This window comes from Sciurus carolinensis, chromosome 11, assembly GCF_902686445.1.
Source record: "Sciurus carolinensis chromosome 11, mSciCar1.2, whole genome shotgun sequence".
Lineage (NCBI taxonomy): Eukaryota > Metazoa > Chordata > Mammalia > Rodentia > Sciuridae > Sciurus > Sciurus carolinensis.
This window is the reverse complement of record NC_062223.1, coordinates 108,726,387-108,751,855: the sequence shown is the minus strand read 5'-3', so window position 1 is coordinate 108,751,855 and position 25,469 is coordinate 108,726,387. Positions and strand designations below refer to the sequence as shown.

Sequence of the window (25,469 nt, the reverse complement as noted above, 5' to 3'; positions counted from 1 at the left end):
TCAGTAAGTCACTGGAAGGCAGGCAAATAAAGGATTTTTATGTATCAGGGAATACTTAAAAAAAAAAAATTAAGTTAAAAGTCAAGAGACAATAACTGTAATGTTTGAGAACACCTTGCAAATCTACAGAGGAAAAAAACAGTACTAGAAGTGAGGCTAAAGTAGCATAGAAGATGGAGTAAACATAGGGGTCAGATGGAGGTGGGGGGACCGTGGGGGAGACATGGGTAAAGGGAGTCAATGGGGAAGAAAAACATTAAAGCAGGGATGTGGGAAGACTAGGTGGGGAGGGGAGGTGTAGGAACAAGGTGGGAGACATATCAGGGGAGACACAGTATGGGGAACACAGTAAGGATGGACGCTTGGTAAAAGGACACAGCGAGTAGAAGACTTGGGGGGAAATGTGTGTAAGCAATATGGAGAAATAACTGAAAAGTGATTAGTGTTCATTAATATTAGAATCAAAGGTGAATTCAATAATGAGACAACACTTCTAATTATTCCCATGTTCATATTCAGTGATAGTGAGAGTAAATGGACACTGAAATTAAAACTACTGGGACAATGATCAATATGACCTCTCTTTAAGAGGATTTGACAAAATATAGCCAAAATTTTAAAATATACCACATTCTCAGTCTGAAAATTTAAAAGGGCAGAGTACAAACCAATTTCACTCAGGACAACAAAAGTCACAATCTCTAACAAAATGCCTATTAGCAAATAGAATCTTGCAATATAAAGAAAAACAAATCATGCCTAAGAAAGGTTTTTCAAAGGAAACTAAATTGTTTCAACATTAGGGAGAAGAAAAAAATGCAACCCTATCAACAGACTAAAGACAACATGACCACCTTAATAGCTGTAGAAGAGAAAACCGAAAAAATTCACCATCTATTTTTTTTATAAAAATACTAAACAAGCTAGGAATAGAATGGAACTTTCACAACCTGATAAAAGTATTTACAAAAAAACTGGAGGCTAACCACAGATGTCATGGTAAAAGACTGAATGCTTCTCTACTCCTCCCACCCTGAGATCAGGAACAACATATTGATATCTACTCTTAACACTACTACTCTTGAGAGCCTGTTCACAGTGTAATAAAGCAAGAAAATGAAATAAAAGTCACACAGATGGTAAAGAAAGTAAATTATGGTGTTTGCAAACAAAGATGCTTTAATCAACTACAGAGAAAATTCCAAATAATTTTCAAAGAAGTCACCAGAACAGGTCAGTTTAGAATAATTAGTAAACAAAAACAAATTGTATTTCTACATATTGGCAAGAAGAATTAGAAATTAAAATCTTAAGAAGTACTACTTAAGTCATTTAAAATATCAAATAGCAACAGGTGAATCTAAACAATATGCATGATATGTGTGCTTAAAATCATAAAACAGGGACTGGGGTAGAGCACTAATCTAGCATGCGTGAGGCCCCAGGTTCAATCCCCAGTACCACATAAAAATAAAATAAAGGTATCGTGTCCACCCACAACTAAAAAAAACCTTTTTTTTAATATTTTTAAAAATTATGAAACAATGCTAAAAGGCATTAAAGATGACCTTAAGAAACAAAGATATATCACATTCATAAGATTAAAAGACTTGATGTTTCCTCCAAGTAGATTTAGAGAGTCAATGTAATTCCAATGACAATAAAACAGCTTTTTTGTACTAATCAACTAGCTGATTCAAAAAACAATGAAAATGCAATGATCTAAGAATAAAATAGTCCAAAGTTATTTGAGGAAAAAAAGATACCAAATTGGAAAACACACTATCTAAGATTTACTATAAGGTTACACTAATCAAGACAGGTGTTATTGGTGAAAACACACATACAGAGAACAGAACTGAGTCCACAAAGAAACCTACATATACACAGTAAACTGACTTTAATGGTTAAGCTAATTCAATGTAAAATGTATAGTGGGTCAATTACATACGCATAAGTAAAAACCTTGACCCCTTACCTAGCATCATACTCAAAAATTAAATTTAAGCAAATCCTAATCATGAATATAAAGGCTAAAAAGGTCAACCTTCTACAAGAAAACATAAGGGAAAACCTTCATGGCCTTGGATTAACCACACAGACTTATCAGATATGACACATTTATAAATTATAAAATAAAAAGTAATAAATAAATTTAATATGTCTGCTTTGGCAAGACACTTAAGTGAAAGAAGCCATAGACAGGGAGAAAATATTAGCAAAACACATCTCATAAGGGATATATGTCCAGAATATAAAAAGAACTCTTAAAAGTCAAGAAGGCAAGAAACACAATTTTCAAAAGCTAAAAAGACATTTTGCTAAAAAAAGATACTTGTATGGCAAATAAATACATGAAAAGAGGCTCACCGCTAGTCATTAGGGATATGAAAATTAAAACTATAACACTGGGCTCTGTACCTAGTAGGAATGCCTATAAAAACTGACAATACCATGCACAGGTGAACTGAAGAATCAAAATTCCCATATGCTGATAGCAGGAACACAAACTGAAACAGGTCATTTGGTAAGCAACTAGGGAGCTTCTCAAAATTCGACATACTTACCCAGGATCCAAGTGAACTCACTGTTAAATAGAAACTCCAGAGAAATGAAACAAGTTATCTCTACAAAAACTTGCATGTGAATATTTGCAGTTGACAAAAATGTCATGATCATCAAAAATTGGAATATAGTTACTAAAAATAAGAAAAAAACTAGATGTATCCAAACAATGAAACCAAATCAGCAATTAAAGGAAGAAACCACAGATACATCCAATAACCACATAGTAAACAAAAGAAGCCAAGCACAAAAGGCATAAGGCTATATATCATATGATTCTATTCATATAATTCTAAAAAATTCAACACCATACAGTCGAAAATCAGATCAGGGGTTGAGGGTGGAGTGAAATCATTGACTGCAAACAGGATGAGGGAAGGACCTGTACAATGAAAACTATAAAACACTAAAAGAAAGAAATTAAGGAAGACCTTAGAAGATGAAATGACCTCCCATGTTCTTGGATAGATCAAATCAAGAGTCAAAACGGCTCTACTAACAAAAGCACTATACAGATGTGATGCAATTCCCATCAAAATTCCAATGATGTTCTTCATAGAAATAGCAGTCATGAAATTCATTTAGAAAAATAAGAGGCCCAGAATAGCCAAAGTAATCCTTAGCAAGAAAAGCAAAGCAGGAAGCATCATAATACCAGAACTTAAATTATATTACAGACATATAAGGACAAAATCAGCATAGTATTGGCACCAAAACAGGTATAAAGACCAATGGAACAGAAGACACAGAGACAAACCCACATAAATACAGTTATCTCATATTTGACAAAGGTGTAAAAAACATACATAGGGGAAAAGATAGTCTTTTTAACAAATGGTGCTAAGAAAACTATATAATCCATATATAATAAAATGAAAGTTAAACCCTCTTTCTCACTGTGCACAAAACACAACTCAAGTGGATCAAAGACCACTTTTTTGGACCAGAAACGCTGCACCTGCTAGAAGAAAATGTAGGTCCAACATTTCAACATATTCGCTCAAGAACCAACTTCTTCAACAAGACTCCTAAAGCACAAGAACTAAAATCAAGAATCAACAAATGAGATGGTATTAAATAAAAAGGCTTCTTCACAGCAAAGGAAACAAAAATGTGAGGAGAGTCTACAGAATGGCAGAAAATTTTTGCCACCAGCTCCTCAAATAGGGTATTAATATCTAGCATATACAAAGAACTCAAAAAACACCAAATAAAAACAATAAGTGGGCAAAGGAACTGAACAGGCACTTCCCAAAAGAAGAAATACAGTCAACAAATATATTTAAAAATGCTCAACATCTCTAGCAATTAGAGAGATGCAAATTAAAACTACACTGAGATTTCACCTCATTCCAATCAGAATGGCAATTATCAGGAATACAAGTAACAATAAAAATTGGTGAGGGTGTGGGGGGAAAGATACATTCATATATTATTGCTGGGATTGCAAATTGGTACAACCCCTCTGAAAAGCAGTATGGAGATTCCCCATAAAACTAGGAATGGAACCACCACTTGACCCAGCTATTCCATTCCTTGGTATACATCCAAAGAATTTAAAATTAGCATATTACAGTGACTCAGCCACATCCATGTTTATAGCAGCACAATTCACAACAGCTGAGCTATGGAGCCAACCTAGGTGTTCTTCAACAGTGAATGGATAAAGAATATGTGATGTGTGTGTATATACACATACACACATGCATACATATGGAATATTATTACTCTGTTATAAAGAAGAATGATTTCATGACATTTGCTGGTAAATGGATGGATCTGGAGATCATGCTAAGTGAAATAAGTCAACCCCCAAAAAACCAAAGTTCAAATGTTTTCTCTGATATGTGGCAGCTAACCCACAATAAGGGGTGGGGAAGAGAACAGAAGTTCAGTGCAGTAGACAAAGGGGAATGAAGTGGGGTGGAAGACAGTGGAATGAATCTGACATAACTTTCTTATATATATATATATAAGAATGTACCACAGTGAATCTCATCATCATGTATATCCACAAGAAATTTTAAAAAAAAAACAACTATGGGTAAATGGAAGAAAGATTAATAGGGGGAAGGGAGCAATGGGTAGAGAAAGGGAAGGGGCAAAAGTACTAGGGACTGAATTAGAACAAGATATATCCTATGCTTTTATAATTATATCAAAAGAGATTCTACTGTCATGTAAACTAAAAAGAACCAATTTTTAAAAAAGCAATAGGAGTGTTGTATTCTTCCTTGTAGTAGTGTTTACACAACTTACATTTCAAAACTCAAACTGTACATTTTAAAATTCAATTTTACCACACATCAGTTACCTAAATCAATATTTTTAGAAAGTTAAACATCTTTTGCAGTATGCATTTTTTAAATACCACAAAAGCTATAAATAGTTGAAACATGTGCCCTACTTATAATACGAATAATCACATGCCATTACAAAATTTTATCATTCCTTCATAATCTTACCTCTAGCTTATTCCTTTAATTGTTCTTGAAAAAGTATACAAATATACTACAAAGCAATAGTAATAAAAACAGCATGGTATTAGCACCAAAATACACAGGGAGACCAATGGTATAAAATAGAGGACATGGACACAAACCCAAATAAATACAATTTTCTCATACTAGACAAAGGGGCCAAAAATATGCAATGGAGAAAAGATAGCCTCTTCAACAAATGGTGCTGGGAAAACTGGAAATCCATATGCAACAGAATGAAACTAAACCCCTATCTCTCACCCTACACAAAACTCAACTCAAAATGGACCATGGACCTTGGAATCACACCAGGGACCCTTCATCTTATAGAAGAAAAAGTAGGTCCAAATCTTCACCTTGTTGGCTTAGGATCAGACTTCCTTAACAGGACTCCCATAGAACAAGAAATAAAAGCAAGAATCAATAACTGGGATAGATTCAAACTAAAAAGCTTTCTCTCAGCAAAGGAAACTATCAGCAATGCAAAGAGAGAGCCTACAGAGTGGGAGAATATCTTTGCCACTCATACTTCAGATAGAGCACTAATTTCCAGAATATATAAAGAACTCAAAAAACTCTACACCGAGAATACAAATAACCCAATCAACAAAAGGGCTAAGGAAATGAACAGACACTTCACAGAAGAAGATCTACAAGCAATCAACAAACATATGAAAAAATGAGAAATGCAAATCAAAACTACCCTAAGATTCCATCTCACCCCAATTAGAATGGCAATTATCAAGAATACAAGCAACAATAGGTGTTGGAGAGGATGTGGGGAAAAAGGTACACTCATACATTGCTGGTGGGGCTGCAAATTAGTGCAGCCACTCTGGAAAGCAGTGTGGAGATTCCTTAAAAAACTTGGAATGGACCTACCATTTGACCCAGCTATCCCACTCCTCGGCCTATACCCAAAGGACTTAAAATCAGCATACTACAAAGATACAGCCACATCAATGTTCACAGCTGCTCAATTCACAATAGCCAGACTGTGGAACCAACCTAGATGCCCTTCAATTGATGAATGGATAAAGAAACTGTGATATATATATATATATATATATATATATATATATATATATATACACACACACACACACACATACACAATGGAATATTACTTAGCTATAAAGAATAATAAAATCATGGCATTTGCAGGCAAATGGATGAAATTGGAGAATATAATGCTAAGTGAGATAAGCCAATATGAAAAATCCAAAAGACAAATGATCTCACTGAAAAGCAGATGATGACACATAATGGGGGGTGGGAGGGGGGGAAGAATGGAGGAAGGAGGGACTATATAGAGGGAAAAGAGAGGTGGGAGGGGTGGAGGCGAAGGAAAAAATAGCGAAATGAATCAAACATCATTACTCTATGTAAATGTATGAATATGCAAATGATATGCTGTTACTCCATGTACAGACAAAAACATGTATCCCATTTGTTTACAATAAAAATAAATTAAAAAAAAAAAAAACTGGAGAATACCATGTTAAGTGAAATAAGCCAATCCCAAAGAACCAAAGGCCTAATGTTTTCTCTGATATGCAGATGCTAATTCATAATAACAGGTTAGGAGAAAAGAGGTAATTTGGACTAGACAAAGGGGAGTGAAGGAAGGGGAGAGACCATGGGGGTAAGAAAGATGGTAGAATGAATCGAACATTATTACCCTATGTGCATATATGACTACATGACCTGTGTGACTCTACATCATGTACAACCAGACGAATGAGAAGTTATACTCCATCTATGTATGATGTGTCAAAATGTATTCTACTGTCATGTGTAACTAATTAGAACAAATTAAAAAATACATATTTTTTAAAAAGAAAAAAGTATACAAATAATTTTAATACACTAAGAGCAAGAAGACTGTTTCATTTCACTTATTTGAAATGAGACTTAACTGCAGACGTAAAGTGATTTAACTTGAAGTAGAATAAAATAGTACATGATTATGCCACAGGTTTTTTTCCCTCACCTGTATGAGATAACAGTTCCTACTTCATAGTATATTTCAAGTACTAAATGATGCCAACTTTTAGAAAATGCTTCATTTGCAACAAACTACATGCTCAAAAAGCATATCTGTTTATTATTTTAACTACTTAAAAATATACCTTTCTAAATCTCATGGTCCAAACTCTATGTATTTCCTGCTGTGAATCTTGGCATTCTAGTAAACATTATATGAACAATAGGAGTTGGGTTCCATTTTTCATTCAATTCTCTTTCAACAGTCAATCAAGAATAAAAGGATACAAAGAAAGAAGGGTAGGAAAGGGGAGAAAGGAGAAACATTTACTGGGCACCTATAAGTATCAAGGGCAACAGGTTATGTGGGATCTCTCTCTTGCTCCTTCTAGCAGGGACCTACAGAGAAACAAAGGATCTACTAGAAACTTTATAAGCCTTTATAAAGGCCTTTAAAAAGAACTTTTTGATTTCTACTTAAGATACTACCTAAGTTCCCAAAAGCCATGTCTTATTACAAGCAAATTTCATGTTCAGAAAGATTTAACTTCTCCTTACAACAATTTAATCAAAGCAGTATGTTAACAATCACAATAAAAGATTCTCACATCATAAACCATGAACACCACTGCCTTCCTTCATGTCATAATCATGACTCTGGCTACTTTCAAAACACAGCATCAGAAAATCAGTAAAGACAATTAAAGTCAACAACCTCTTAGAATAAAATAAGAATTCTTTGGCACTTACTCTGTGCTTAAATGGGTGGGGGAGGGTCACTGAAAAGAAAAACTCTTCTCTTAGTTCTTACTTTTCCTAAAATCCCACTATGCAAAAACTAGTATATAGTAAGAAAACATAACAGAAGACCCGCCATGGAGAGTACACTTACCTGTAACACTTTATTCTCTGAAAGATTCAACCCAAACACATTGCACCGTTTCACCGTAAGGAAATCACTGTCAGGCCCATCTTCCTCCTCCTCATCTCTGTCCAAGAACTGCACAGAAACTTCTTTGACCTGTGTCTCCGTGTTGGGATCAGATTGAGTTTGAGACCCTTTTGCTTTTCCCAGTTTCTCTTCCATTTCTTCATCCTTTTCTTCCTCTTCACTAATATTGCTAGCCAGTCTATTCTCTGTTCCTTCTAGTCTTTTCCCACCTTTCTGAAGAATGGACATTTTCTCATTGAAATAGGCTCTAAATTCTTCCACCTCATCACTGGTGAGAGAAGGAACCCTGGGCTCAGTTACCACATTGCCTTGACTCTTCACCAATTCTTTGGTAGGCTGTTTCTGAATTTTCTGAAGAAATCTTACCCGTGGTGCCACAGCAAGACCAAGAGACCTTAAAAATGAGAGGAAAAAAAGGAAACAAATTATCTCAGTACACTGATGGTACATGTACAGTATTATGAGTTTCTTGAATAGAGATATATTTCTAAAGCTTTCTTAAAGAAAATCTTCCTGAAATAAAACCCAACACTGACATGCTAGATTATCCAAAATGCAAACTAAAATGCACTGAGAAGCTGTCTGAAAAAATTTTAGACACTGGTTTTTCTTCTAGAGTAATATGGTATAAAATAAAGAGCACTACAACAAACTAAGGTGATCACAGGACAAGTTCTAGACCTACCAATTTCCAATTCAACTCTCAGCTGTGGCTTTCTCATAAAAGGATAATACCATGTGCCAGGACTATCTCAGTTGTTGTGAAGATCTATTTAATTAACTATATTAAAGTACATTTTATAAAAATGTGAGTTACTGAATAAACTGGAAAAAACATGGCCATGAAGGGACAAAAACCAGTTCTCTGAAAGAATGAACTAGAATCATCCCCATCCTATCTCATGCTTCTTAAACAAAACATGGCATAATCACTGCTCTAAAAATGAATTTTTATAAAAAGAAGTCAGAAGAAGAAAGAAAAATAATCTTGTTTTCTTCATCTATTATCAAGATTCATCCTAAGATTGGGTGTTTCCCAGCTGGGATCAAAGCTAACATCTTTTTCCTGTATGACATGGTGAACATCAGAAACTAAGAGATAAAGTACTAAAAAAGCACACATTCAGAAATAATACTGTTGAGGTTCAAATTTTACCTCTGTCAATGACCATGTCAATGGTATCAGGAATAGCGTTTAATCTCTCTAGACCCGAGTGTTCCTATTTGCAAAATTGGGCAGGAGCTCCAATCATAGATTTGTTGTAAAAAATCAGTTGACAGATACAATGCAATCAAAGTAGTGGTACACAAGCAACCACTGAGAACTTGGTATGATCATTATTACTATCATGGAGATGAGGGGTTAGGATCAAGAACTTGTATCCATCAAGGATTTCTCTTATTATGTTATACTTATTTATGTTTTCTTAGCTACTAAAATTTGAGTTCTTAAAGAGTACATATTCATATATAATTTTATCATTGAGCACAATGATCTTTACATACGAGGCGTGCAAAATATGTATCTATAGTAAAATTTTTAAAACCTTTATTATACCTTACATACATAGCACAGCTTTAGGCATCCAAGACTTCTACAAGACTACACACCTCAAGGAAATTACACATCTATCCACAAAAACTAAAAACACCAATAATTTAGCATCAAATTTATTTTTCTGACTCATCCAATCATCACAAAAAAACACAGTCTTCAACTGTAAACACAACATTTACTGGAGTCAGCTTAAACAAAATATCTCCTACATATGACCCTAAAGTATTAAAGACTTGTGCCATTCTTGTTTGCCAAGAATCCAGCTAAGTCAATCCAAAAATCAGGATAGTACTTCACATAGAGCACAAAGCTCAGCTAAAATCTAAACCATGGGCCATACTCAGAAATGGTGAAACCATGAATGGGTAAATAAACATAAGCAAACAAAAACATGTTATCTTTCCATTACTTAAAGGGTCAGTTGCTTTACACTGCTATCCAGCAATTTGCAGGGTTCTAAAACAAAACTGACAAATTATCTACTGTATTAAACTTACAATATAACATAGTGATAAAGAATAGAAAATAGCAGCTTGCCCAGACAAAAAGTTTTTGTTACATTCAATTTAGGTCAAGGCTCCTGAAGAGCAGGCTAAAAATACATCTTGACTAGTAAACACATTTCATCATTAACTGGGCAATTTCATTCTGATATTCAAAGTATGATGAAGTTCCTGGTCATTCTATAGGATTTTGTCAATGATTTTCCCACAAACAGGGCTCCCTTGAAGAATGAACACTCTTCTTTCATAGGTGAAAAACCTTCAGTTTATTGTTGCTGCTTTTGTTTTGGTTTTCGTTTTTAAATCCTTCAAATATTAAGCCAAACAAAACCAATCATTCCATTTCATGGTAACCTCAGTCACTAAACAGGGACATCTTACCATAGTAACTCCAAGTACCCATATGAAATATCAACTCAGAAAGAATGCTCAGGCAATAAGCAATATGGGGGAAACAATCTAACATAAGAGAACTGGAGAAGAGACTAGCATTCGAAGCATAAAATGTCTATGGTAATCTATGCCAGCATTTCAGAGGACAAGAGTAGACTACAAATGTAAAGATTTCAAAGCATCGGTTGCTTTCTGTCTCCTATAAAATCAAACCATAGGTATATACCACTTTAAGGAATTTATATTTATAAAGGCAAAACTTCTTCCTGGCAACATGAACTAATTTTCCAGAGTTGACTTAATCTTCTTTGTAAATCTATAATATTCTTTTAAGGTAGAGTGGTTTAAACTAGGACTACCAGAGAACCTAGCTACAAATAAACTAATTTTGAAGATTCACTAGCAGAGCTACATTATGAATACTTACAGTGCATACTCAGGAATAGGTAACTTGTTCACATCAAATACTTCTTTATCCTTCATAAGATACACTGAACGTATATAGGAGACAAAACACTGTAAAATAAAAGGTTTAGAAGTTCAACAGCATAGCAAGGGAAAATGAAGTAAGACCAAATAGAAGAACAAACACCACTAAGGGGATAAATTCAACAGTAGCAAACACACACACACACACACACACACACACACAAAAAGGAAACTTACCTTTTAGAACTGGAATATTAGAAGATATGATTCTGCATCTGTTCAAGTGAACTAACCACAGAATACCAGCTTCCCAAAAGGCTACTCCACAAGTTAATACTCAGTTACAATAAGGTAAAATGGGGACAATAAAGGCACTTGAATAATACAAACAGGATCTACACTAAGCTACTTATTGGCTGAGCAAATTTCTTGGACTTTCTAAATGGCAACTGCCTCATCAAAAAAAAAAATAATAATAATAATACCTTCAACTTGGTGTTAACAATAAAATAGGAATATGCATACCGAATACCTAGTATTTACTGCATTCTGGAAGACACTCTACTAAATGCTTCTTATTGATAATCATCAAAAGATACATTTTTGGTAAAATTTGACTGTATTAAATAAAGTTAAATTATTACAGGGGCTGGGGTCATAGGTCAGTGGTAGAGCACTTGCCTAGCACGTGTGAGGTACTGGGTTTGACTCTCAAGACCACATATAAACAAATAAAGATCCATTGACAACTAAAAAATTTTTTTTATTATGACAGGATAAACACTATGAAACCTTTTCCTGTTTTACTATATTTCATATAATTCATCATCAAGCTGGCTTATTTTTCTTTCATTTATGCAAAAATACTAAGCCACAGTTGTATACAAATTGGAAAGTAAATATGATCCTGATTCTTTATCAGTTAGTTAAATAGATAATAATATATCTAAGCAATTAATGCCTTTTATTTTTAAATTAATTCTTATAAAGTTTATTAATCATTCCTTCCATTATTTCTTCACATCACATTTTTTTCTAGCTTTACATTAATCCTTTCTACCCAATTAATCTCCACACCACTTTTCTCTATAGGCATGAAAAACAATGAATGGCATCAGTTCAATATAAATTTCCCCCTATGACTATCCTACAAGAATCCACTCAAGTCGAGTATCATTTTTGTTCTATCCAGTTTATAATCAAAAGTTAGAAAATTAGTTCTATGAAGCCAGATAGCTAGCCACTGCTGGCAACACAACCAATCTGTTAAACCACGTGTAACACTCAATAAATCACATCATTTATTTCAATGTGCTATTCTAAAATCCTTATTCTAAGAGGATCATTCACTGTACACACAAACCAATGAAACAACATCCTTCCAATATTTCTTATTTCCTGACTGATAACTGAATGACCTCTTAATCATGCAGAGTCGTGACATTATCAGAACTCATGTTTTTACAATGTGTGTACTATTCCCAAAGCTTCTAAACCATTTTAGCTTGAATATGTGCTAGACAAAACACATACACAAATGGTTACATGCCCAAAATTAAGAAAATAAAATCATTAATTTGTTTTCATTGGATTTCAGGTGAAGTGAGCTTATAGAAATTCAACTTAGTATAGCTCAATAGTTGATTTTCATTATTTTGGAATCCCTTTCTCCTGATGTAATGAAGTTCACAACAATGAAAGACATAGATTTGAATATCAGACTGAGACTTTTGATAACATGACCCTAGAAAATTTTTAATTTTCTGAAGCATCTAATCTCTGTAAAAATCACATTAATGCCACCTACCCCATGTGTTCTTGGGAAGATTAGATAACACAGTGCATGCAAAACTCAAGTGAAATAGTAATGTCATGACTAAGTGCTTGGCACAACTAAGTGGCACATAGTAAGGACTCAAATTTTAGCCTTTGTCATTGACATCATTTTATGCACAGCAATGATTTGGTAAAATATAAGTCAGCAATAAATAGAAGCTTTGATCTTCAGTAAAACTCACTTCTTTGCTGGGAATATACAGTTTCAAAGTAACAAAAGAGCCTGACTATTCAAAGTTTTTCTGCCCAGGCTATTCCAACAACCTAGATGCCCTTTCCTTATCTCCTCATTATATTCTTCCTCCCACATCATCTACCTGCAGAAATAGAATCCAGCCTCTGAATCACTCCTCTCTAGCTCATGGTTATGAGAGAAGCAAAGATCTTATAACTGCAAAGAAGGTAGTGAAAAAGTAGTAAAAATGCAAAGCCTCATAACAGGGCTCGTAACTGTTAATTCAAAGATTAGACTGGGTAGATTGGAAGGCACAAGTCATAATCATTTCACATCTTTGTCCAAAGAATCTACTGCTAAACACTATGAACTGAAAGACTGAGTATAACTAAACATGACCTCTCATCACAAATAACTGGTGAGGTAATGCATGTTAATAAGTTTGATTTAGCCATTCCAAAATGTCTACCTGTTTCAAAATCTCATGTTGTACACCATAAATGTAATTTGTCAGTTTAGCAAATAAGTCACTTTTTAATTATATTTTTCTATTATTGAAGATTTAAGTCCAGAAAAGTAGAGAATAAGTCATATTTACACATTAAAATTTCATCCCTGAAGATAACTTGATAAGAGTTTTGTCCTTTCTAGAAATTTAACCTAACATATAAAGATATTAATCTCACAGTCAAGAAAGTACAGTTAGGACTTAGAGCACTTTATTGAAGAAATGCAAAGTTTATCCAGTACACTAGACATCAGGCCACTACACATGTAAGAATCATCTTAGAATTTTCTGTATATCTCTGACAGGATTACATACAGGTTATTGTAAGAAACACTTTGAAATTCTAAGGAATAATCTAGATTTATCCTGTTTGAATATTTGATACATGACCATGCAATGCAGAAGTAGCAGAATAACAAAATTTAAACATATTATGTATTTCACACCAATAAAGATATCCAACTCATAACTTACCCTTTGAGCTCTTTCTTTTAAATCTTGATCTTGGGCTAAAAAGGATTCCAATTTTTTCTGGACATCTATAAGTTTTTCTGGATTTATTCTTTGTAACAAAAAAAGATAAAATGGTTACACTAAGAAATCTCAATTTTAGAAATTATAAATAGTATTTAGCTTTTTCCCATTTTCCTCAGTATTTTTAAATATGTAACATTTCTCATCTGTGAACCTAATTAGACCAAAATTAATACTTGATCTAAATATCTCTCCTGCATATCATGAATAATACAGCAGGAAAGAAATGACAGATACTTTCTCTAAACATCCCATGCTGGGTGAGTGAAGGATACTTAGATGAACAACATAATTAGCATTGATTACTTAACTCTATAAAGCTGGAAAATAGCTTCCCATGAGAGATTAATAAAATGGAATAAATGAAATCTAATATCATTTTTAAGTGTTTCCATTTTCATATATAATAAATCAATTTCAAGTAATAAACAAATAGTCAAGAAATATAAATATTGATTTACCTATTTAGAAATTAGGCACAATGTAACAGAGACATTACTTAAAACTCTGCCTAGGTAAGTTATAGGGAAGCCTGAAATTCTTCTAAGGGTACAGGCTTCACAACACAGACTCCACTTGTTTCCCTCATTTTCAACTGCTTGGAACCACTTTTTCCTGTGCCAGGATGGTGATGGGTGGTTGTGATGGAACTGTTTTTCCTGTTTTTATTGCAGAAATTTTTAAAACATCTAAAAGTAGAAAACTTCAAGTCTCAACAATTATAGCTCATAGCCAATGTGTTTCTGTCAGGGGTCCAAACTGTTCTGGTTTAGACCTTAAAATGTCCCTAAGGTCATGGGTTGAAGGTTTAGTTGCCAGCCTGGGACACTACTGGAAGGTGGTAGACCCTTTAAGGAGGTAGTGTCTAGTGTAAAAAGTTAGGTAGTTTGGTATGAACCTTTTGAAGGGGATATTGGGTCCTCAACTCCTTACTATCTCTGGTTTTTGGCCACCATGATGTGAGTCATTTCCCTCTGTCACATGATGCTCTGCTTTACCACAAGTCCCAAGTGTGGGGCCACCAACTGCAGACTGAAACCTCTGGTAATGAGAAATGAAATAAATCTTCCCTCCTTCTAAATTGATTTTCTCAAGTATTTTGTCCCAGTCAGGAAAGGTGATATACATACTAACTGAACTAGCAAAAGGGAAAGCCACCGCTGGCCACCCTGCCTCACTTAAGCTTGGGTGGAGGTACTGAGAAGTACTTGTGAAGTTCACAGTCCAGAGATACAGGCTTACTCCAAAACTGGGACAAACTGGGCATGGTGGTGCATGTCTGTGATCCAACTCAGGAAGATGAGGCAAGAGGATTCTAAGTTCAAGGTCAGCCTCAGAAACTTAGTGAGACTCTAAACAACTTAGCAAGACCCTATCTGAAAATAAAAAGGTTTTAAGAAAGGACTGGGAATATAGCTCAGTGGTAAAATGCTACCAAGTTCAATTCCCAGTTAAAAAACAGAAATCTAGGACCTAAACACAGGACTATAGCACATGTCCCCTCCCTTTCCACATACATCAGCACCACATTAGTCAAGGGCCATTTACATCCAATCTTTTTACCCCATCATGCTAGCTATTAAGAAAAAATTACAAGGCATACTAAAAGACAAAAAACAATTTGAAAACAGTCAAAACCATAACCAACTATGGCATGGATACTGAAATTAACACAATAGGAATTTGAAACCAGAGTAATATATACTAAGATCTCCAGTGGATGAACTAAACAACATGCAACAACAGACAGAGAATGCAAGCCAAGAGATGGAAATCCTAATAAGGAATCAAAAAATGCTATAGATCAAAAACACCACTACTAAGAGAATGGATCTAACAGGCTTATTACTAGATTAGATATGGCTAAGGAGAGAGGTCTTAGATAATATATATAAAGCTCTGAAAGAAAATGGATGCCAGCTAAAAACAGTATACCCAGCAAAACTAAGCTTCAGAATTGACAACAAAATAAAGACCTCCCATGATAAACAAGTTAAAAGAATTCAACTAGAAAGCCTGTTCTACAAAACCTACTCAATAAAATATTTCAAGAAATGAAAAATACAAGTGAAAACCAGCAAAGGGAAGAACTACACTAGAAGAAGAGTCAATCAGAGGAAAACCTAATTCAAATAAAAAAACAGAAATAAATCAAAATGATAGGAAATAAAATCTTATCTCAATAATAACAGTGAATGTAAATGGCCTAAACTCATCAATCAAAAGACATTGATTGGCAGTTTGGATTAAAAAATAAGACCCAACACTATAGTGTCTCCAGGAGACTCACCTCATAGGCAAGGACAGTCACAGAAGGTAAAAGGATGGGAAAAAACATATCACTTACATGGATCATGTAAACAAGCAGGGATTTCTATCCTCATATCAGATCAAGTGGACTTCAAGTCAAAGTTAATTAGAAAGGACAAAGAAGGACATTTCATACCACTTAAGGGAATTATACATCAACAAGACATAATAATTATAAATATTTATGCCCCAAAAAATGAGCATCTACATACATCAAACCCTTCTCAAATTCAAGAATCAAAATTGACCACAACACAATAATACTGGGTGACTTTAACACACCTCTCACACCACTGGATAGATCTTCCAAACAAAAACTAAATAAAGAAGCAAATGAACTAAAAAATAAAATACAATAAATAATTTAGACTTAACAGACATATAGAATATTCTATCCATCAACAAGTGAATACACTTTTTTCTCAGCAGCACACCAATCCTTTTCTAAAACAGAACATATCGTACGCCACAAAGCAACTCTGAGCAAATATAAAATGTAGAGACAATACCATGCATTCCATCAGATCATAATGGAATGAAATTAGAAATCAAAGATAAAATAAAAAATAAAAGCAACTCTTAACACCTGGATACTAAATAATATGCTATTGAATGACCAATGGATAGTAGAAGTAGTCAGGGATGAAATTTAAAAAATACTTAAGAGGTAAATGAGAATAGGGATTCAACATATCAAAATCTCTGGACACTATGAAGGCAGTTCTAAGAAGAAAGTCCATTGTATTGAGCTCATTCATTTAAATAACAGAAAGTCAACAAATAACCTAACATTACATCTCAAATCCCTAGAAAAAGAACAAATAAACACCAAAAGCAGAAGACAGGAAATAATAATCAGAGCTAATATCAATGAAATTGGAAGAAAAGAAACAAAAAATTGACAAAAAGTTGGTTCTTTGAAAAAATAAAATTGATAAGCACTTAGCCAAGCTAACAAAGAGAAAGAGAGAAAACTAAATTACTAAATTACTAAAAATGAAAAAAGAAATATCACAACTATAACTACTGAAATATAGGTGATAATCAGAAATTCTTTTGAAATGCATCCTCTAATAAAATAGAAAATCTTGAGGATGTTAAAAATTTCTAGAGAACATGACCTACCCAAATTGAATTGGGAAGGGAAGACATAGAAAATTTAAACAGATCAATTTCAAGCAATGAAATTGAAGACACCATCAAAAGCCTATCAACTAAGAAAAGCTTGGGACCAGACAAATTCTAAGCCAAGTGCTACCAGACCTTCAAAGAAGAACTAACACCAAGCCTCCTCAAGTTATTCCAAGAAATAGAAAAGGAAGGTACCCTTCCAAACTCATTCTATGAAGCTAGCATCACCCTGATACCAAAACTAAAAAAAGATATATCAAGGAAAGAAAACTTCAGACCAATATCCCTGATGAACATAGATGCCAAAATTCTACTGGCCAATCACATACAAAAACTAATTAAAAAGACAGTGCACCATGATCAAGTGGGGTACATCCCAAACACACAAAGTTGGTTCAACATACAAAAATCAATAAACATAATTCATCACATCAATAGACTTAAAGACAAGAATCACATGATTATCTCAATAGATGCAGAAAAAGCATTTGACAAAATACAGCATCGATTCATGTTTAAAACATTAGAAAAACTAGGGATAGTAGGAACATACCTCAACATTGTAAAAGCTATCTATTCTAAACCCAAAGCGAACATCATTCTAAATGGAGAAAAATTCCCTCTAAAATCTGGAACAAGACAGGAATTCCCTCTTTCACCACTTCTATACAAATAGTTCTGGCAACTCTAGTCAGAGCAATTAGAGAGACAAAAGAAATTTAAGGAATATGAATAGGAAAAGAAGAATTCAAACTATCATGATTTGCCAACGACATGATTTTATATTTAGAAGACCCAAAAAACTCCACTACAAAACCTTTAAAATAAATGAATTCATCAAAGTAGTAGGATACAAAATTAACACCCATAAATCAATTGTGTTCCTATGCATCAAAGATGAATCAATTGAAAAAGAAATTTGAACAATTATCCCATTCACAATAGCCTCAAAAACAGTAAAATATTTGGGAATCAATCTAACAAAAGAGGTAAAAGACCTCTACAATGAAAACTACAGAACTCTAAAGAAAGAATGTGAAGAAGACCTTACTTAGAAGATGGAAAGATCCATGTTCTTGGATAGGAAGAATTAATATTGTAAATGGCCACCATACTATCAAAAGTGCTATATAGATTTAATGCAATTTCTATTAAAATTCTTCATAGAAACTGAAAAACAGTCATGAAATTCATTTAGAAAAATAAGAGGACTAGAATAGCCAAAGCAATACTTAGCAAGAAAAGTGAGGCAGGAAGCACTGCAATACCAGACTTCGAAATATACTACAGAACTATAGTAACAAAAACGGCATGGTATTGAAAACCAAACAGACATGAAGACCAATGAACAGAATAGAAGACACAGAAACAAATCCACATAACTACAGTTATCTCATACTAGACACAATGCCAAATCACACATTGGAGAAAAGAGCCTTTTCAACAAAAGGTGCTGGGAAAACTGGAAATTCATATGGAATAAAATGACAATAGACCCCTATCTCTCTCATCCTGCATGAAACTAAACTCTAGTGTCAAAGACTTCAGACACTAGAACGGAGACCCTGTGCCTAATAGAAGAAAAAAGCAGGCCCAAATCTCTATCATGTCAACTTAGGAACTGAATTACTTAACAAGACTACTAAAGTACAAGAAGTAAAATCAAGAATCAATAAATGGGATGGCATCAAACTTCTTCTCAGCAAAGGTAACAATCATGAATGTGAAGAGAGAGCCTACAGAATAGGAGAAAATCTTTGCCACCTGCACCTCAGATACAGCATTAATCTCCAGGACATATAAAGAACTCAAAAAAACTTAACACCAAAAATACAAATAACCCAATCAATAAATAAATGGGCAAAGGAACTGAATAGACAATTCACAGAAGATGAAATATGATCAGACAGCAAATATATGAAAAAATGTTCAACATCTCTAGCAATTAGAGAAATGCAAATTAAAACTACACTGACATTTCATCTCACTCCAGTCAGAATGGCAATTATCAGAAATACATGTAACAGGGCTGGGGAGATAGCTCAGTTGGTACAGTGCTTGCCTTGCAGGCACGAGGCCCTGGGTTCCATCCCCAGCACCGCAAAAAAAAAAAAAAAAAAATACATGTAACAATAAATGTTGGTGAGGATGTGGGGGAAAAGATACCCTCAAACATTGCTGGTGGGAATGCAAAATACTATAGCCACTATAGAGAGCAGTATGGAGATTCCTAAGAAAATCTGGAATGGAACCACCATTTGACCCAGTTATCCCACTCCTTGGTTTATACCCAAAAGACTTAAAATCAGTATACTATAATGACACAGCTTCATCAATGTTTATAGCAGCTCAATTCACAATAGCTAAGCTATGGAACCAGCTTAGGTACCCTTCAACAGATGAATGGATAAAGAAAATGTGGTGTATATATACATGATGGAATATTACTCAGCCATAAAGAATGAAAATATGGCATCTGCCAGTAAATGGATAAACTGAAGATTATCATGCTAAGTGAAATAAGCCAATGCCAAAAAACCAAAGGTTGAATGTTCTAATATTCGAATGCTGACTCACTATGGGGGGAAGGTTTGCACCAGATTGGAAAAGGTGGAGTGGGGGGAAGTGAGGGAACATGGGAATGGAAAAGACAGTAGAATGAGTCAGACATAACTTTCCTATATTCATATATGAATGCACAACCAGTGTAACTCCACATCATGTACACACACAAAAATGGGAAGTTAGACTCCATTTACATATGATGTGTCAAAATACATTCTACTGTCATGCATAACTAAAAAGAACAAAAAAAATTTTTTTAATTCTACATAGGATAAAGTGGATAACATCGTAAAGGGTTCAATTCTCTGAGAAGACATAATAATTCTAAACATGCATGCACTCAACAACAGAGCAAACTACATGAGGCAAAACTGATAAAACTGCAAGAAGAAAGATGAATTCATCACTTTAGTTAAAGACTTCTAACACTCAATCTGAAATGGACAAATTCAGCAGGCAAAGTCAGTAGAACCCAACAATACCATCAATCATGTAGACATAATGAATATCTACAGGTTACTTTATCCACCAAAAGAATATACATCTTCAAGCTCACATGGAATGTTTGCCAATATAGAATGCATTCATGGCTATAAGACCATAAAATTTAGAAACCATACAATGTCTACTCTCAGAAGTCACAAAGGAATTAAACTAGAAATCAGCAGCTGACAGAAAATTCCAAGATGTGTGACAATTAAAAATACTTCTAATGCGCCAAAGAACAGATTTTACAAAAAACTTTTAAATATGTCTAATTAAATCAAAATGAAAGTAAGGGCCCGCCTGACGCCCAAACAGAGATCGGACACCATCGCTGAGCCTGACTGCTTGCCCCCCTACTGCTGAGGGGCACTGCGCTTGCCTCTGTGCTGACTCAGCACACCCTTGCTAGGGTTCCCCAGCTTCACTGGAGGCTGGTGCAAGCATTCTGAATAATTCCTGAGGGCATGGACAACATCATCGGAAGGGCAGCTCAGTTCCTGAGACACCTACAGGAGACTGGAAGCCTTTTGACAGGACCCAAGAGTCAAGAGGAGGAGGTGGTACTGAGAGACTCAGGACCAACTCAGAGCCGCCGGGTGAGTCTCTCCCACTGGGTGAAGCTCCCTGGACGGGTCAGTAGTCCCGAAATGCAGTGAACTTCATGGAGCAGAGTTGCCCAGTGAGACTCCCCCGCTGGAGCCGTGAATCCAGACAACCGGGAGCATTGTAGAGGACCACCTCCCAGCAAGAGGCTTCGGTGCACAGCAAGGGTCCCAGGTCAGGGCAGGAGGTCCAGTCCCCAGGGAATGTCGTACAGGAGGGCCGCTCAGAGAGAGAGTCCCTCGCAGGGCCAGGACCCCAGATGAGGTAGTAGTTCCGGGCCCAAGGGAACATCCCAGAGGAGGGCTGTCCATTGAGAGTCTCAATCACAGGGCGAGGCTCCCTGCCCCAGGAGGTAGGTCCAGACCCCTGGGAAGGAGGCAGAGGAGGGCTGCCCAGTCCAGGTGATAGTTCTGGACAGAAGGGAACTTCTCGAAGGAGAGCTGGCCAGCAAGACGTCCCCACTGGGTAAGTCTTCCCCACCGGACAAGGCTTTCCCACCAGGGTGGTAGATCCAGAGACACAGGCCCAGACCAGCCATGCCCCAGCCCGCAGTTTAGTCCCACTTTTGACTAACCATCAGTCAACAAGTGGAGGTGCCTCTTCCACCAGCAGGAAATATACCCCACCTAAAGGCCACCACCCCTAGAGGGGCAGCTTCCTTGTGTATCACTGCATTATCAAGTTCCTCCAAGACTTCAGGATACTGAAGGCTAGGAGGCGAGTTATTGGAAATCTAAGGGACACTATAAGTCAATAGAGTTTCACTGCTAGAGGGGTAGACACCTGACCAATATGAGAACACAGGAGAAGAAAACGTCCCAAACAAACCTAGATGCTACATCAATAAAACCAAAGACAGCATGGCAGAAGAAATGTCAGAAAGGTAGTTCAGAATGTACATAATTAAAATGATCAGAGAAGCAAACGAGGAGATGAAAGAGCAAACACAGGCATTGAATGATCGCACCACTCAATAGTTCAAAGAGCAAATGCGATAAGCAAAAGATCATTTCAATAGAGTTACAGATACTGAAAAAAAGTCAGACAGAAATCCTTGAAATGAAGGAAACAATATACCAAACTAAAAACTCCATAGAAAGCATAACCAATAGGACAGAACACCTGGAAGACAGAACCTCAGACATTGAAGACAAAATATTCAATCTTGAAAACAAAGGTGACCAAACAGAGAAGATGGTAAGAAATCATGAACAGAATCTACAATTATGGGATATCATGAAAAGGCCAAATTTAAGAATTATTGGGATTGAGGAAGGCTTAGAGAAACAAACCAAAGGAATGAACAATCCATTCAATGAAATAATATCAAAAAATTTCCCACATTTGAAGAATGAAATGCAAAATCAAGTACAAGAGACTTATAGGACTCCAATATACAAAATTACAATAGACGCACACCAAGGCACATTATAATGAGAATACCTAACATACAAAATAAAGACAGAATTTTAAAGGCTACGAGAGAAAAGAATCAAATTACTTTCAGGGGGAAACCAATAAGAATATCAGCAGATTTTTCAATCCAGACCCTAAAAGCTAGAAGAGCCTGGAACAACATTTTTCAAGCCCTGAAAGAAAATGGATGTCAACCAAGAATCTTATACCCAGCAAAACTTACCTTCAGATTTGACAACAAAATAAAATCCTTCCATGATAAACAAAAGCTAAAAGAATTTACAAAAAGAAAGTCAACACTACAGAATATTCTCAGCAAAATATTCCATGAGGAAGAAACGAAATACAATGATGTAAATCAGCAAAGGGAGGAACTACCCTAAAGGAACAGCCAAATAAAGGAGAAACCAAGCCATGTCAAAAAGCAAAAATGAGCAAATGACCAGGAATACAAATCATATCTCAATAATAACCCTGAATATTAATGGCCTGAACTCATCAATCAAAAGACATAGGCTGGCAGATTGGATTAAAAAGAAAGATCCAACAATATGCTGCCTGCAAGAGACTCATCTCATAGAAAGAGATACCCACAGACTAAAGGAGAAAGGATAGGAAAAAAAACATATGCACATGGACTCAGGAAAAAAGCCAGAAGAGATAATGTGGACATCAAGCCAAAGTACATCAAGAAGGGATAAAGAAGGACATTTCATACTGCTTAAGGGAAGCATACATCAGCAAGACATAACAATCATAAATATCTATGCCCCAAACACTGGTTCATCCATGTATGTTAAAAAAATCCTTCTCAATTCCAGAAATCAAATAGACCACAACAAACAATACTACTAGGTGATTTTAACACATCTCTCTCACCACTGGACAGATCTTCCAAACAAAAATTGAACAAAGTAACCATAGATCCCAATAAAACAATCAATAATTTAGACTTAACACACATTTATAGAATATACCATCCAACAAAGAGAGAATACACTTTCTTCTCAGCAGCACATGGATCCTTCTCTAAAAAGACCATATTCTATGCCACAAAGCTAATGTTAGCAAATACAAGAAGATATACTACCTTGTATTCTATCAGATCATAATGGATTGAAATTAGAAATAAATGACAGAATAAAAAACAGAAACTTCTCCTACAGATTAAATAACAAGAATGAAGAATTCATTCTTGGAGATTAAATAACACACTATTATATGATGAATGGATAACAGAAGACATCAGGAGGGAAATAAAAAAATTCTTAGAGGTAAACAAGAACAAAGATACATCATATCAAAATCTCTGGGACACTATGAAAGCAGTACTTAGAGGAAAATTTATTTCATGAAGTGCATTCAATAAAAGAAGAAAAAAATCAACAAATAAACGACCTAACACTACAGCTCAAAGCCCTAGAAAAAGAAGAGAGCAACACCAAAAGTAGTAGAAAACAGGAAATAGTTAAAAATCAGAGCTGAAATCAAGGAAATTGAAACAAAAGAAACAATCGAAAAAACTGACAAAATAAATAGTTGGTTCTTTGAAAAAATAAACAAAATTGATAAACCCTTAGCCACACTAACAAAGAGGAGAGAGAAAACTCAAATTACTAAAATTTGGAATGAACAAGGAAATATCACAAAAGACACAAATGAAATACAAAAAATAATTAGAAACTATTTTGAAAATCTATACTCCAACAAAATAGAAAATCTCAAAAGACATCAACAGGTTTCTAGAGACATATGAATTATCTAAACTGAACCAGGAGGACATACACAATTTAAATAGATCAATTTCAAGTAATGAAATAGAAGAAGTCAACAAAAGCCTACCAACAAAGAAAAGTCCGGAACCAGATGGGTTCTCACCCAAGTTCTACAAAATCTTTAAAGAAGAGCTCATTCCAATACTTCTCAAAGTATTCCATGAAATAAAAGAGGAGGGAACCCTCCCACACTCATTCTATGAAGCCAATATTACCCTGATACCTAAACCAGACAGAGACACATCCAGGAAAGAAAATTTCAGACCAATATCCTTAATGAACATCAATGCAAAAATTCGCAACAAAATTTTAGCAAATCGCATACAAAAATTTATTAAAAAGATAGTGCACCACGATCAAGTGGGTTTTATCCCAGGGATGCAAGGTTGGTTCAACATCCAGAAATCAATAAATATAATTCACCATATCAACAGACAAAGTCAAGAATCACACGATTATTGCGATAGATGGAGAAAAAGCATTTGATAAAATACAGCATCCCTTTATCCTCAAAACATTAGAAAAAACAGGGATAGTGGGAACATTCCTTAACATTGTAAAGGCCATCTATGCTAAGCCCATGGCCAATATCATTCTAAATGGTGAAAAACTGAAAGCATTCCCCTAAAAAACTGGAACAAGGCAGGGATGCCCTCTTTCACCACTTCGATTCAACACTGTCCTTGAAACTCTAGCCAGAGAAATTAGACGGACCAAAGAAATTAAAGGGATACGAATAGGAAAAAAAGAACTCAAACTATCCCTATTTGCTGATGACATGATTATATATTTAGAGGAACCTGGAAATTCCACCAGAAAACTTTTAGAACTCATAAGTAAATTCAGTAAAGTAGCAGGATATAAGATCAATGCTCATAAATCTAATGCATTTTTATTCATAAGTGATGAATCCTCAGAAAGAGATGTTAGAAAAACTACCCCATTCACAATAGCCTTGAAAAAAATAAAATACTTGGGAGTCAATCCAACAAAAGAGGTGAAAGACCTCTACAATGAGAACTACAAAACACTAAAGAAAGAAAACCTTAGAAGATGGAAAGATCTCTGATGTTCTTGGATAGGTAGAATTAATATTGTCAAAATAGCCATACTACCTAAAGTGCTATACAGATTCAATGCAATTCCAACTAAAATCCCAATGATGTACTTCACAGAAATAAAGCAAGCAATCATGAAATTCATGTGGAAGAATAAGAAACCCAGAATAGCTAAAGCAATCCTTAGCAGGAAGAGTGAAGCAGGG

General features: G+C 35.0%; 1 protein-coding gene across 1 annotated transcript in view; it reads right to left on the bottom strand.

The window, feature by feature from the left end:
• The window catches only part of Ddx10 (DEAD-box helicase 10), a 305,507-nt gene that overhangs the window by 220,397 nt on the left and 59,641 nt on the right, over window positions 1-25,469 (bottom strand). Inside the window, exons 11-13 of the mRNA XM_047517111.1 lie at window positions 13,860-13,947; window positions 10,865-10,953; window positions 7,924-8,377 (exon numbers count right to left, since the gene is read on the bottom strand). Coding sequence (XP_047373067.1) covers window positions 7,924-8,377; window positions 10,865-10,953; window positions 13,860-13,947 — 631 coding nt within the window. The remainder of the gene's footprint in view (window positions 1-7,923; window positions 8,378-10,864; window positions 10,954-13,859; window positions 13,948-25,469) is intronic.